The sequence below is a fragment of the Pteropus alecto genome, unplaced genomic scaffold, assembly GCF_000325575.1.
Source record: "Pteropus alecto unplaced genomic scaffold, ASM32557v1 scaffold7, whole genome shotgun sequence".
NCBI lineage: Eukaryota > Metazoa > Chordata > Mammalia > Chiroptera > Pteropodidae > Pteropus > Pteropus alecto.
Window position 1 is genome coordinate 40,038,098 of NW_006494614.1, and position 16,086 is coordinate 40,054,183.

Here is a 16,086-nt window from a genome sequence, read left to right on the forward strand (position 1 = left end):
AAAAATCCGGCTGACAATGATACTTGGCCCTCCATAAAATTCCAACTATACCTTTCCGTTTTCAAAATCAGAAAAGCAACTTACGATCTTAGCTCTCCATCAAGATCCTGCTGTCTTAACTTCCTGAAATCTGCATCAAGAGCCTGGTAGTTTTCCTCAGAAGTATCATAGAAACCAAGAGCAGGCTTTTTTTCAAATGGGATTTCAGCATTATAATCAACTCCTCTCTTCTTTTTTCTCTTCTTCTGAATTTCTATACCAGCTGCTCGAAGTTCTCTTCTCTTTTGGAGGGCAGCAAGACGCCTGAAGAAAAAGAACATAAGATCATCTCAAAAATCAAGTGCCATGGGGAAGGGATGGATTATCCAATAGAGTTAAGAAAACTCATTGGTTATTTGAGAAAGAAATAAATCTTCACCTCATACCATTCACCAATATATAGTTCAGTTTCGATTTAAAGGTACATATGTAATCACATGTGCACATACAGACACACTAAAACAAAAAAACCCACAAGGAACTATATGTTATTTTATCTCTGGATGAGAATGTATTCACTAACTATAAATTAAATAAAGAATAAAGAAAAATATCAATGGCTTTGAAATTTAAATTTTATATCTCTGTAGCACTCTTTAAAAAATCATAAAACAAAATTAATAAAGCAAATGAGAAAAAATACTTGCAATTAATATTAGGAATGGTTAGATATAAAGAATCTATGCAAGTTCTTTAAAAATATAACCAAGGGAAAAAAGAACAAGAGGAAATAAACAGTTCACTGAGGAAAAAAATATGAATTGCTAAAATGACAAATTTTAATAATTTAAAAATCACAAATTAAATCAACAAGTACCATTTTTGTATATCTAATTAATAACATTAAGCTTTTTGTTTTGTTTTAATGGCAAGGGTACAAAAAGTAGACACTCTCCCACACTGGTAATAAGAAAGTAAACTGGTGTAGCTGTCTCCAGAGACAATTTAGAAATATACATTAAAATACTAAAGTTTTTCACATTTTTAAACCCAGCAACTTCCTCCTCAGTCTTTAGCCTAAGGAAATAATTAAGAACATGAATAAGGACTTAGCTACAAGACTATTCCCTTGGCACTACTCATAAGAGTGGATAACTAGACATAATCTAAACATTCAACAATAAGAAATTAGTTAAGTGAATTTATAACATAGTTATAAGATAGGTTATTATAAGCCTTCATATAACCTTTAAAAAACTTATATGCCCAAGACACACTGTGTATTGTTATGAAGTTTACATGTTACAGAGCAGCATGTAAATACTATATGCATATTTATCAGTGAATATGTGGGGATATGTGAAGGATGTCCACCAAAATATTAACAGTGATAATCACTGAAAGTTGAAATTTCGTTTACTTTTTACTTTTTTCTTTGTACTTTCCCATGATGCTATCGTTTTAAATACTTAATGATTATAAAAGTTATTCACAATATTCAAGGGGGGGAAGTAAATTTACAAAACAGTACACAGAAGCAACTTCCAGCTTGAGGCTCTGCAGACCCATTTCCCAGGAAAACTGATGAAAACTAGTAAAAAAATTTTTTTTAATAATTTTAAGTCTCTGAAAAGGATCCTAAGGGCATAAAGCAAATGAAACAGCATTTATTCAAGAAAATCTAAAACTTGGTAAGAAAAGTGAGAGTCTGTGATATCTGAATCTAGATCCACTCCTTTTTCTTTTCCTCCCTCTCAGCTCAGGGAGGTTAAAATTCTACTCCACACAGGTGCCTCAACCAAGAACACAGGATTCTGGCTCCCCTCCAACTCCCAAGTGGGCTTTCATTCCAGGAAGGGCAAGATACCAACACTTTTTAATCCTGCCTCCAGATAGAGACCTATTGGAGAATCTAGTTTGATCTAGGGCAGCAGAGAAGTAGTGGCTGCCTTCATCTGCCCAGAGGCTCTATCTTGTGCACAACGCTGCTAAACATAATGGAACCTCAACAGCCCTTGCCCGTGATTGGGGGATGAGGATTCCATGCTGGGAGAGGTAGGCCAAAGAGAGCTAGGGCTGCTACCCACCCCCCCACCACCACCAAGCACTTAGCTCCTAATGTGTGGGTGTCACTCACAGACAAGCACATCAGAGTGCAGTAGTAAAACAGAGAACTCCAAATCTCTCCCCAAAGACACTAACTTCATTTGGAACACATCATGAATAAGTTCAAGCCCAGGCTCACTCTCAAAAACGGTGGAAGTTGTAGTTAAATGCAACTGGGAAGAAACTGAAAAATTCATTGCAGATACAGGCTAAGCTGTAAGTCCACTAGTGCGCCAGAAAGAAACACAGAAAGAGACAGGTGGGAGGAGTCCCCCTGGAGTCAGAACAAATATCGAACACTGACATCTGAAACTGTCCCTTCAAAGGAGCCCAAATCTGACTGAATCAGTTTGTGGAGAAATTTATGCCCCAGGACACTGCTGAAAACAATAAAGCAATTAGTAGGCAATTAGAAGAGTTTAACAACTGTGTGTAGCCAGAGAAAAAGATGTCAAAGTCCTGTCAAAACCGAGTCATCCAGGGTAACTGTGGGCAAACCCAAGACTGCACTCTCATGAGAAGATGGGAAGCTTCACATTTCTGAAGGGAGGTAAGGGAGAACAGACATCACTAAATAATCCAGCCAGTCACTAAGCAAATAAACAAGGAAATAACACTAACAAAAAGGGGTGGGGAGAAGACTAGTACCCAGAACTGCTAAAATATATCTTCTAAGTTCTACAGTTCTCAATAAAAAATTATGAGGCATGCGAAGAAACAAGAGAGCATGACCCATGTACCAAGAAAAAAAGCAGGCAACAGAAACTGTGAGAGCTACCAGATGTCATATTTAACAGACAGACTTCAAAGAAGCCATTAGAAATATGTTCAAAGAACAAAAGGAAACCATGATTAAAGGAGTAAAGTATGATGACAATGTTGCATCAAATAGAAAATATCAGTAAAGAGATAGAAATGATTAAAAAGAACCAAATAGAAGTACTGGAGTTAAAAAAATATAAAGCTGAAATGAAAATTTCATTAGAGAGGCTCAACGGTAGATTCAAACTGACAGAAGAATTAGCGAACTTGAAGACAGATGGATAAAGGTTACGCAATCTGAAGAACAGAGGAAAATAAGAAGAAATATGAACAGAGCCTCATAGAAATGTGAGACACCAGTAAGTGCACCAACATATGCACAAAAGGAGAGGAAAGAAAAAAGGGAACAAAATAAAATATTTCAAAAAATAATGGCTGAAAATTTCCTAAGCTTATTGAAAATACCGTTAATCTACACATCCAGAAAGCTCAAAACTCCAAGGAAGAAAAATTTAAAGAAATCTACGAACAGAAACATCAAGTTAACGATGCTGAAAGCCAAAGACAGGGAGAAAATCTTGAAAGCAGCAAAAGAAAAATGATTCATTACTTACAAGGAACCTCAATAAGATTAACAGCAGACCTCTCATCAAAATAGTATAAACATACAGTATGATCGAATCTTACATAAATGTTATTTTCTGTGTACATACACATAAATGTACATCTCTACTGAAAAAGAAAGGTTTGGAAGGACATTCCAAAAATTAAAGAAACCTCATTCTTTACATAAAGGACTTAAAGACTGTAAATAACAATAGAAAACATTTGCAATATACTACTAAGCGAATATAACCATGCCCAAAAAATAAAACTGAACAATACTGAAAGAAAATTATATTATTTTTATAATTAATAAAAAGTTTTAAGTTGTAAAACAGATCTGTAATTTAGCATTTAAAAAGACCTGCACTGCATTTTGCATACAGACCAATCGAGTCTATTACTAGATATATGTAAAACATAAGTTATAAAAATGTGTAGACACTTCAAGAAAATCTACAAGGAAGTGTAGTGTAAATTTAAACCTCAAAAAATTTATTTAAGGCAAGCAACGGCAGCCATAGATTTTTCATATATGCACGCTTGCCACATCCCAGGCCCAATCCACATGGCTGAAAGGCTCAAAATATTTTGGTTCACAACCAACCATGGACAAAAATAGAAAAGTGAATTTTTTTCAACCTTACATTATTTAACCCTAACTAGTGTACAGAACAGAAAGGTGGCTGAGACTGGGCAAGAAATTTAGTAACTCCTCCTGGTTTCTGTTTACTGTCCCAAGCCAGTCATACTCCCATCCTAAGTTACTATTCTGGGCTAGTGCCAAACATCCTTAGGCATGAAAGAATCCTCCTTTCCAGGATCTGGCACTTCAAAGTCATTATTGGGGAAACCATCAAGACAACGCTAGTCATTAGGTCGGTAAGCACCTCCTGGTTTGAAGACCACAAAAAACAGCCATGCAGGTCTGATTCTAAAAGCTAATAAGCTCTTATACAATTCAAGTTATACCTTTATACACTTCCTCTTAGGTTTTGGGCCATTAGTAATGATGTCAATCACAGCTCTAACCAAAAGAGAGAAAGGAGGGGAAAGTGGAAAAAACCTGGAATAAAGGGCAATACTTAATTCTCACACTTTTTAAATAAAAATTTCTGTGAGAGCCTAAAATTTAATTTAAGGTTCATTAACTCCTTCTGTGTTGTCAAGTTTCCTATTTTAAGCCAGTGCCTGCCCTACACTAATCAAAGAGAGTAACTAACTGGCAATCATGCAAAAGTCACACAGCTTTATATGTCCTCTAGCCAGCTGACTCCAAGATGGCTACAACAAATGTAGCTCTCCCATGCTAACAGAAAAATCCAACATACTGAATGAACTTCTGCCATACTGTACCAAAAAAATTTTTTAATGTTATTTTTTTCTATATTCTGAAATGGTTAGGGGGAAAAATAACACTTTTCCAAAGTAATAAAGAAACTAAATAATATTAGCAAAATTGGAATTGAGTATTCTAATTATTACTCACCCAACAGGGTTGGATAAATCATGCAGTTTTACTGAGCCAAAGGATGCAAAGACTAATTGATCAACTACAGATGGAAACAACCATACCTTGCTTCTTCCAACTGTTTCTCTCTTGCTTTCCTTTTGGCCTTCTTTCCCTGAGTATTAGCCAGGCGGGCTCTAGCTTCAGAAAGCATCTCAAGTTCATCTGCAAAAATAAAAAGAAGAAAAACTAAGTTGTTCTCCAACAAAAGCAAGGTATGTGAGAGGCATACCCTAATGCTTAAGATGAAAAACCCACACATAATCATCATATGGTATAGCATAATGGAAATAGCCTGGGTTTTAAAATGAGAAATATGTGAGTTAAAAACCAGGCCCAACACTTGCTAGCTACGTGACCCTGGATAACTAATTCTCCCTGAGCTTGTTTCATCATCTATAAAAGGAGAACAATACCTACTTCACAGGGATATTGAGAAAAGATAAGTAAAGCAAAATAGGTAAGTAAAGCATCTAGCAATATTCATGAAACAGTGGCTATAATTATCATATCCTTCATTATCCTCTACTAACTGGCACAGCACAAACTGTGCAATACTACAAAACTACTAATTATAAGGAAATTGATAATCTTCATTATATACACCTTTCTTTCCTCAGAACTATCTCTCTCCTCCAGTACATTTTCCATGGCTCCCCAAAGTGGAATAAACATCATTACTGATGCCTTAGACCAGGGGTCCCTAAACCCCAGGCTGTAGACCCGTACCAGTCAGTGGCCTGTTAGGAACCAGGCCACACAGCAGGAGAGTGGCAGGCAAGTGAGCAAAGCTTCATCTGCATTTGCAGCTGCTCCCCAGAGCTAGCATCACCGCCTCAACTCCACCTCAGACCATCAAGCATTAAATTCTTATAGGAACACCAGTCCCTGGTGGCAAAAAGGTTGGGGACCGCTGCTTTAGACCAATTCCTATACACGGCTATCCAATGGAATCGCAACAGAACTTTTAAAATACTCAGATTCCAGGATCACTCCTCCACTCCCCAAATTACTGATTCAATTATCTTCAAGGGAGGCCATAGTACTTGTTTTTTAAAAGTTCCCCATGTGACAACGATGCAGCTAGACAAGCCATGTCTGCCTTTATGAACCACTCCCACCAAACTTTTAAATGTTAAAAACTCAACAAATATTCATTAAATGCTTCACAACAATCCTGTAAGGTAAGACAGATATTATTCTCCATCTGGCAGGAAATGGAATCAAAGCTCAGACAGATTATATGACTTGCCTAAGGTCAAACAGCTAATAAGTGGCTGAGTCTAAAATGAGTCTAAAACCTAGTTCTTCTGATTCTTGATTCAATGTCTTAAGGAGTCATCATAAGTCTCCATCACAGTGCTGTTTTTTCAAAAATTAAATTATCTGCCTAAAGTCAAAGAAGTAAATAGGATTAAGGACCAATATCTTAACTTCTTGGCCCTCTCCACAGAATGGAAATGAGAATAAAGGATCTTCAAGTGCTTACCTCTAGCCTCCAGAAAATCTGTCCATTAGTATTACACTACTTTTTAAATGAATTGAAAAATTAGAAGATAAAGAAATACCGTCCAAAAACAGCAATTACTCTATAATAGAAAACTGGACACATTTAGAGACTTAAAATACAAGTACAGATTAAACTGGGATTCTAAAAAGTCAGAGTTTAGAAAGAAACTAAAAGAGTTCAAAAGAAACCTGAGGAGTATATGGTTACCAAAGAAAGAAATAAGGTCTTCACAAGCATACACTTACCCTCGTCCATATCAATTGGATCAGGCCGTGCTGGTTTTGTTTCTGGATTTGGATCTATTTCTCCAGGTTTAAGTTTTCGTGGATCATCTGTTGTTTCCTCTTCATTGTCTCTTTGGGCAGCTTTATCCCTAGAAGAGTCCAATTGAGTTAGTCATACCATCATACCATTTAGTCTTAGAAATACCATGTTTCCTAGCACTGGCACTTTCTTTCAAAAACCCAATGATGGGCACTGACAAAATAGAGCATTTCTACTATTGCTTCACCTGAAAGAGATGGTATCTAAATTACTTCTAATTTCCGCATTTCCATTCACTAAAAAGAGGATCCAAGCAGCCACTTTATCATAAATGCAGAGCAGCCATACCAAAAAAAAAACAGCAACAAACAACAACCACTATTACTGAAGAACCAAAATCTTCCATTGGTTAACTCTCAACAAGGTGATTATGGGTGATTTTTATTTGTTTTACTATTTTTTCCCAGGTTTTCTATGATTTGTTTAATAGTCCTAAATTATTTTCTTAAAAGTACATAATAAAAAACAATTTTGATCAACCACATGAAATTTGGAATATATAATCCAATAGCTTTAACTTAGTTAGCTTTACTCAGGTCTGTAACTAAATGTTTAAAGATAGAAAATGCTAAAGTTTATTCAGCCTCATTCAGAAGATATGCACACATTTTAATACTGCTTTTGGAGATTCACTTACAGAAGAAATTCATAGTGCTCCAAGCACTGGGCAGCCGTTCTTCCAATGATTGGAGCGATGGTCCTCCACTGTGTTGGCATCAACTTGGCCAAGTGCAGGAGTTTTTCCTCTTCTTCTCTGGACCATTCCGTTTTCTTAATGCTTGGATCCAGCCACTCATACCTATTTTAAAAAATACAATTTTATACATTAATCAGTCATCCAACATGAATATCTTATTTATACATTAGACACAGAATTCTAGTGTCTGAAAAACACAAGGAAATTCTCATCCTTCAATTACGAAAGCTGTGTTTTTACATCAGAATATTCGTGAATTTGTTTGATGTGTTTTTAAACTTAAAATTACTGCCATTATCTGTCTAATGCCCCACCCAACTCACCTTTTCCACCCAATCTATTTAGCTGGATGAGAAGCTGGCAAATGAGATATAAATAAGCATTACCAAACATTAGGGCAGAAATCAAAACCACTTCTTCATGCTGAGGACCATCTTCCTCTTTGGAGTCCAATCACTACATTCTGATCCTTTCCCCTAACCAGGTGCCTAGAAAATTAGGTCACTCAACTGTAGAATTCAAAATGTGATCCTGGTACATGGGTCAGGGTAGAGGCCAGATCACTCATGCCACAAACACATGTAAAAAGTTTAACATGTCCACTACCCTGTGACTTCAAAGGAGACACCCCAGGTGTAGTGTTGAGTTATATTATATTTTAGGGCAGCAAATGTATATTATTTCGATTATATTATGAAGAAACTCACTGTGAACTAGCCTAGAAAATTAATTACCATTTATCATTTATTTCTTTGGGAAAGTAAGTTCTAACCAACTTTTAAACTTTCTGGAACACAATCTATTTATAAACTGGAATTCATCCGTACCTAAAAGCAGATTTATTTTATGCTTCACAAAGCACTCTCAAACACATTAACTCACTTGAGCCTTGTATCTCCATCAGTTAGGGCCAAATATTATTATTCCAATTGGGAGGAAACAGGCAGAAAAAGAGCTTGCCCAAAATCACATAGGAAGCAAGTGACAGCTAAGTCTTAAATCTAAATTCTCATCTCTCACTCCATCCTTTCTATTATATCACAATGCCTGCTTTCTTGGGTAAGGTTCAAAGAACTGACATTTTCATCATCATAATGAAGGTCGGTTTCTGCTTTCCACTCTTTAACTGGCACATACCATCTGGCTTTGCACTGCTTTGCTGATTTTCTGTGCAGCAGTGAGGCAATCCTAGACCACTGGTTTTTCCCATATTTCATTACCGCTGCTTTCAGAATTTCATCCTAAAAAAAAAATTGTCGAAGAAAAACAGTATATTTAATCACAAAACTACAAGTGAAAAAATTTAAATTAACTCTGACAAGGTAGCTGGCGAGAAAGACACACACGTTTCCTAGGTTTAAAAAAAAAAAGTACAAAAACCTCATTTACTATCGTAACAGCAAGCCAGAATCAGCAAAATGTAAGAAATTAAGAAAATATCTCTTATAAGGACACCTTACCCTCCCTTACGCACAACTCTCCTCCCCCAATAAATTGGGATGAGTACAACCCAATCTGAGAATCCATACTTGATAGAGACCAACAAAAAGTATTCTCCAATGTGTCCAGCTCATTCACTAATTCATTCAAAAAACATTTCCTGAACACCTACCTTGTACAAGGTCTTGAAGTGAATAGGACAAATCCAACCCTCAAGAAGCAAGTCAAGACTCTAATGACTCTAATCTCCAATCTAGGCTTCCTGCCTCCAATTTACAAATGGCATTCTCTCCCCAGTCCCATAACCCCCTCTCTGACCCAAGAAAACACATCTCAGGTCTAATCTAAGAATTAAGTATTTCTCTCCCACCTCACCAATCAGCTCTCTCTAAATACTATTTCACCACAGCACCCATTCTGATATGTAATTAACCAATCTGAATCCCAGAGGAGGCCAGCAAGCTAAGCCAGACACCAGGAATAACAGAGCCAAAGATGAATGCACTTGGGGCATTCTGCTTTTAGAATTTTTTCCACATTAAACTTGAGCTATATGCCTCGTATATGAGCTACTCCACTCCACTCCACCTTCCCCTCATCAGAGATTAAAAAAAAGACTGCAGGAGAAGATTTAAAAAAAAAAAAAAAAAAAGACTGCAGGGCTTTGGCCACTGCAGAAGAATCCTGCTGTTACTTGATTTTGTACATCTGTCTCTCCCCCAGAAACTATCTCTTCTCCAATTTAAATAGCTTGGTTCCCTCTGTAAGCTGTGAGGCAAGGTTATTCCTGACTTTATTTGTAACTTTGTTGCAGTACTACTATACTTAAACACATCTTCAACTGTGTGTATAATAGCAGTTATCTACCCTACTAGATTCATTCTACAAACATTTGCCAAGCAACCTATTTCACGTTGGTTACTGGCCTAAGTTCTAAGGATACAAAGATCTGGTTCTCTTGCAGTGCTGTCTGTTGGGGGAAAGAAATAGCAACTAGCATTTACTTAAAGCCTACTGTGTGTCAGACTCTGTTCTAAATATTCCAAATATATCTACTCGTTTAATCCTGGAGAAGTAGGTATTATCATCCCCATTAGAAAAATGAAAAAGAAAATGAAGTCCTGAGAGGTTAAGCAACTTATCCAGCATCACATAAAAGGATACGATGCTTGCAAAAAGACAAAGCAAGCAATAACAAATGAATGAAATAGGAGCCATAAGTGCAATGGGGGCTGCAACTAATTTTTACAGGATGAATGGGCAAAATTTCCAGGAAGAGCTCCTGAACTGAGTTTTGAAGGAGGGTGAAAGATGCCAAGCAGTAGGAGAATATTTAAAGATAGCACGAGATATAAAAAGACACAGATCACGAAAAGATATGTGCTCCAGAAACTGACAAGCTCAGTGCACTCTAAACACAAACTGCACTAATACGTTATTTCTATTTTACTCCCTCTCTATTGCTCTTCGGCTCACCATTGGCATTACCCGCTACATTTCTGGAAGCAAAGAAATTGCTGTAGTCAGTTTATCCCATCTGGCTTCTATCCAGGCTGAGGAGGAGTGACAGGAAGAGACAGGCCTTGGGATCTTTCAGGAGGACAAACAAGTTATGCCTTGATAACAGATAACCAGCGGTATGCGGGCATAAATGGGCAATTCGAATCTGGCATTTAAGCTGCTTTCCCTTTGCATGGAAGTCAGTGAAGAAACAAAGTTGTGACCACAGCACTTCTTTATTTTTGAGTTATCAAGGAGAGGCACGGTGCCCGGGTACACCATGAAACCAACTCTCGTCGATGTCCTATCTCCCCCTCCATACTCTGAGTTCCTCCAGGAAGCGAGGCGCGTCCTCAATTCAACAAATATCCACCGGGGGCCTAACAAGTGCCCGGCAGGTAGTCAGATGGTGAAATGACGGTCCCTGTCTTTGAGATGCTCAGATAACGGAGGGTCAAGCACTAGGTAAAGGCCCAGAGGGTCTGCCCCGCGTTGCCCGATCCCCACCACCGCCCCGCAGACCCTGCAGGGCATCCTCCTGGCCTCACCGACCTCCCCGCGCGTGCGCAAAGGCTGCCGGAGGGGACGAAGGGCAGCGGACGGCGGGAAAACGGGACTTACCTCGGTATTCCTCCACACGCCCCCCTTAATCATAATTCGAGGCATCTTGGCGGCGGAGTGTCTCGGCAAGCGGCCGAGAGGAGGTTCGCAGAAGTAGTAACGACGCTAGGGCCACGGGACCGAGAGCAGGCACTTCCTCCAGTCACGACCTTCTGCTTTGTGAAGATCTGCGCAGGCGCAAGGCGGTGGGCGGGGAGCAGAGTCGCAAATATCGCGAGAACTCGGGTGGCTGAACTAAAAATAAGTGCCTTGTTGTTAAAGCTGTGTTGTAGGAAAACGGACAGAAAACCATCAAACCGCTCTAGCCGAAGCGCACTACGCCGCGCGCATGTCCAGACAGGTTGGAAGAAAACGGCCCTCGCGATGTATCGGCCGTGGCTTTTAGAGAGAGAATATAGTGGTAGGCTCGGTCGTGACGTCACCTAGTGGGACCGTCACTCGTGCGGTGTTTCAGCCCAGCAGGTCTAAAAAGAGCTTTCGTTAATTATTAACTTAGCACTTTATTAGGCATTTAACTAATAGGAATTTGTGCACAGAATACTTAGGAAAAGGCAATAGCTTCTTTAAGCCTAAATGTCCTAACCTGTAGAGAAAATTGTACCAATCTCATAGGGTTGTCCTAAAAAATAAGAGCAGGAACCTAGCACAGTATCTGATACATAGTAACTGCTCAAAAAAAGTGGCAACTGTTATTACAAGAAAGACAACTCTTGGTGGTCAGTGGTTGTCCCAGAAACCCTCTGTAGGATGTATGACCGTTACCTCCTGCCCACTCCACCCCCAACATCCAGTCTGTTGCTAAGGTCAGTGTCGCACACGTACACGAACGTGCGCACGCACGCACACTAGCCGTTTGATCTGTTAAAGGCTGTGCCCAGTAAGTCTCCCCAGGATTTTTGACACTGGAACCTAGAAGAGGCCAGTCTCTGCCGATGAATCTCTAATATGTGACACCCAGGAGTTGTCTGCCACCATGTTATGTTCTATGTAGACCAGGAAAGGAAATAAACTGGTCCCAGATGCATTGAGAGGAGCAGAAGTGAGAAAGCAGAGACAGAGCTAGGTCCTGACTGTGCAGGAATCCCTGGATCCAATATGTGCCTCAGTCCTAGATGCATCCCTGTTCTTGAGTTCTAATGATTAATTCTTTAGACTTTAGCCAGTTGGATTTGGGTTTCTATTATTTGTAAGCAAGATTCCTAACAAATCTAATCCTCTCTCAAAGGCCACTTCTGATCTGACATTCCAAGAAACTACGTTGATGTCTTCTCCTTCCCATTCAGGACCACCTGTACCCCATATGTCACCTTTATACCAACTAGAAAAAGGTACCTCTTCTTCAAGGCACTTGACTCCTGCCGGAGAATGTCACGAAATACTCATGTTTTGGGAATTGGCCACTCTTACTACATGAAAATTAGATATACCATGTCTACAATGTAAATTGTGCATGCATTATACAACCTGCTAATCTGGACACAACAGGTCTGTCAACTGTCCCCCCAAGGTGCCCCTGAACATGCAGACTGCATGTCCCAATTTAGGATTCAGAAAAATACAACCTCAGTCCAGTTCTGATATGTCTAAAACTAGAGCCCTGTAGCCATGAACACCAGAGGCTGTCCTCCAGCATGGCATGGGTTGGTCAGTCTACCCTACCATATCACTCTAGCCTCACCAGCCAGAACTCGAGGGCCCCACAAAAAATCCATTTCCACCCAGGGGCTGCCAAGGATCTCTTGCAAGGCAGCCATAAGGAAACAGTCACCATCAGGCAACCAAAATGTACCACCAGTCACTGTGAACATTTGGGAAAGTGAGTGGTCATTTCTAAAAAAAGGTTTAATGAGAAAGAGCCTCTTACTTCTTTCTCATTCACCCAAATATGTTCCTCAGACCACTGGGTTACTGCTTTAAAAACAAACAAGTTTTTTATGATTACTTGAATTTGAAAAAAAGCAGCATGCTCTGTCAGCTTCCTTTTACGGAGTCACCAAAATTAAAGCCTAAAAATAAATAAATGGGATTACACCAAACTAAAAACCTTCTGCTCAGCAAAAGAAACTGTCAACAAGGTGAAGAGACAACAATCCGAATGGGAAAATATATTTGCAAGCAACACCTCCAATAAGGGCCTAATATCCAAAATATACAAAGAACTCATACAACTCAATAACAACAAAACAATCCAATCAAAAAATAAGCAGAGGACCCGAACAGACACTTTTCCCTAGAGGACATACAAATGGCCAACAAATATATGAAAAGATGCTCAACGTTGCTAGCTATTAGGGAAATAAAAATCAAAACCATGATGAGATACTATTTCACACCTGTTAGAATGGCTATAATCAATAGGACGAGTAATAGCAAATGTTGGACAGGATGTGGAGAAATAGGAACCCTCATACACTGCTGGTGGGACTGCAAATTGGTACGGCCACTATGGAAAGCAGTATGGAGGTTCTTCAAAAAACTAAGACTTGACCTACCATATGATCCAGTAGTCTTTCTACTGAATATTTACCCCAAAGACTTGAAAACACATATTTGAAAAGATATTTGCACACCGATATTCATAGCAGCATTATTCACAGTGGCCAGGACATAGAAGCAACTGAAGTATCCTACAATAAATGATCGGCTAAAGAAGCTGTGGTACATAAATACAATGGAATATTACTCAGCCATAAGAAGAGGTGAAATACTGCCATTTGCAACAACATGGATGGACCTTGAAATAATCATACTGAGTGAAATAAGCCAGACAGAAAAGGTTGGAAATCACATGATATCACATTTGTGCGATATAAACCTAAAAGCACCAAATGAACAGGACAAACAGAGACTCATGGACATAGACAATGGACTACTGGTTACCAGAAGGGAGTGGGGAGTAGGGGGAAATAAAAAAGTAAAATGTTAAAAAAAAAAATTATGTATATATAGTATGAAAAAATAAACTGGCATTTAAAACAAAGTAAAGCTATAAGAAGTTGTAAGATGAAGAAATCAATTGTTTCCTGTTGTGAGTTGACTTGTATCCCCCAACCAGATAATCCCTGGTACCTATAAATATAGTCCTAATCCCTGGTACCTATAAATATAACCTTATTTGGAAATAGAGTCTTTGCAGATATAATCAAGAAGTTAAAATGAAGTCATACTGGAATAGAATAGGCTCTAATCCAATGACCAGTGTCCTTACAAGGAGAAGAGACATGCACACACAAGGAGAAGAGTATGTGAAGGAAGAGGCAGAGGTTGGAGTGATGAATGTAGAAGCCAAGAAACACTAAAGATTGTCGGCAACACCAAGAATTGCCGGCAACACCAGAAGCCGAGAGACATGGACTATATTCTTCCTTTGAGACTCCAAAAAGGAACCGACCTTGCTGACACCTTGATTTCAGACTTCCTGCCTCCAAAACTGTGAGAGAATAAATTTCTCCTGTTTGAGGCCACCTACTTTGTGGTACTTTGTTATGGCAGCCCTAGGAAACTAATACACTCTTTTTAACATAGCATTTCCAAACTAATTTGAGATTGGAAACATTTTTTCTTATAATATATACTGATACACAAGAAACACAAGTTGGGAAATTCTGGCCCAGGGAAAAGAGGTTGGAGGTCCATTCAGCTCACAAGGGGGTAACAAAAGATGTTAGTAGGACGGTTGTATAGGTTGCATTATCCCCCACTTTCCCATTCCACATCCCTTTTGAGGGAGTTGGTTCTAACAGGACTAACTTTGCTTAGTCAAGAAAACAATCAAAATTCTAGATCCCTCTCGTCCCATTTTTTGCCAGGATGGGGCTAAAATTAGCGTTAAAAGCCTGTGACAACAAGTCACGTCAAAGGGCTGGGGTTCGCCGCCCGCATAATCTTTATCGTCTCTCCAAATAAACAGATGGGATTTAAGTAGAAACACTGTGCTGCTTTGCAAATACAATTTCAAAACCAAGTCTTCTAGTCCCGCCCCACCTACCAGATAGCCGCCTTTAAGCCCCTCCCTCCGAAGCTAGTGTTAGGAAAAAGTAAAGTCTGAGTGTCAAGTTACTACAAAATGGAATTCCAAGCACCCTAAATGCTGGTAATCCGTGTAGTATTGCTAACCATGGTTAATCATATTAATTGGCTTGAGGTTCACCTCCTGAGACTTCCTTGAGCTGGGTCCAATTGTAGTTTGTAATTTTTTTCTCAGAAGCTCACCTTCATGGGTATTATTTCTAGGGAGTCCCCTGTGTCCTGAGGTGGAGAAGTGTTCCCAACAAGAATTTGTTTCTTCTCAGTTCCCAGAGGTTCAAGAGGTTTTGTGTGTGTGTGTGTGTGTGTGTGTGTGTGTGTGTGTGTGTGTGTGTGGTTTTTTTGTTTTGTTTTTGTTTTTGTTTTTGAGCTCATTTCTCAGTTTGAGAATGATATTCCAATCAGATAATTTACATCTATATCCTGCATCCACATGGCACAGGCTTGGGATTTATATTTCTCACAAGAGACTTTTTTTTTTCACATGCATATACCAGACCCCAGACTCAAATGTCCAACTACATCTTGGACAGTTCTCTCCATGTGTGTCACAGATTCCTCCATCTCAACTTCCCAAAATGGCACTCCCCCCCAAAAAAATCTATATTTCTCCACAGGATTCCTTATTTCAGTAAATAGCATAAGGTTGCTGGCTGCCAGCTGCCATGTACAGTTGTATAAGTAGCTCACTGCACAAGGGACAAAAAGAGCTGAAATCCAGCTTGCACACTGCTCACCAGGTGACACATCCTGTGGCCAGCAGGAGGTATATAGATGCCACGTGAGCTAGACTCTACATGTTGACTCTATATGACTCTACTGTCAACAATACCACCATCCACCTTGTGGCCACTTTTTCTCCCATAGCTTTTCCCACCCATATTTAAACCATCCCATGAAGTCTTGCCACTTTTACCTCCTAGTTAGCCCTCAAATCTCTCTTCTTTGTGCCACTCGTGCTGTAAGTTGCCAAATTTAGCAGGTAAAAATACAGAACTCCCAGTTAAA

At 39.1% G+C, this 16,086-nt stretch overlaps 1 protein-coding gene across 1 annotated transcript in view; it reads right to left on the reverse strand.

Moving 5' to 3' along the window:
• The window catches only part of CDC5L (cell division cycle 5 like), a 38,263-nt gene extending 27,041 nt beyond the window's left edge, over window positions 1-11,222 (reverse strand). The window contains exons 1-6 of the mRNA XM_006926485.3: window positions 11,053-11,222; window positions 8,629-8,732; window positions 7,432-7,593; window positions 6,716-6,843; window positions 5,026-5,125; window positions 85-303 (exon numbers count right to left, since the gene is read on the reverse strand). Of these exons, the coding sequence (XP_006926547.1) occupies window positions 85-303; window positions 5,026-5,125; window positions 6,716-6,843; window positions 7,432-7,593; window positions 8,629-8,732; window positions 11,053-11,097 (758 nt within the window). The 5' untranslated portion in view covers window positions 11,098-11,222. The remainder of the gene's footprint in view (window positions 1-84; window positions 304-5,025; window positions 5,126-6,715; window positions 6,844-7,431; window positions 7,594-8,628; window positions 8,733-11,052) is intronic.
• Between the last annotated feature and the right edge of the window lie 4,864 nt (window positions 11,223-16,086).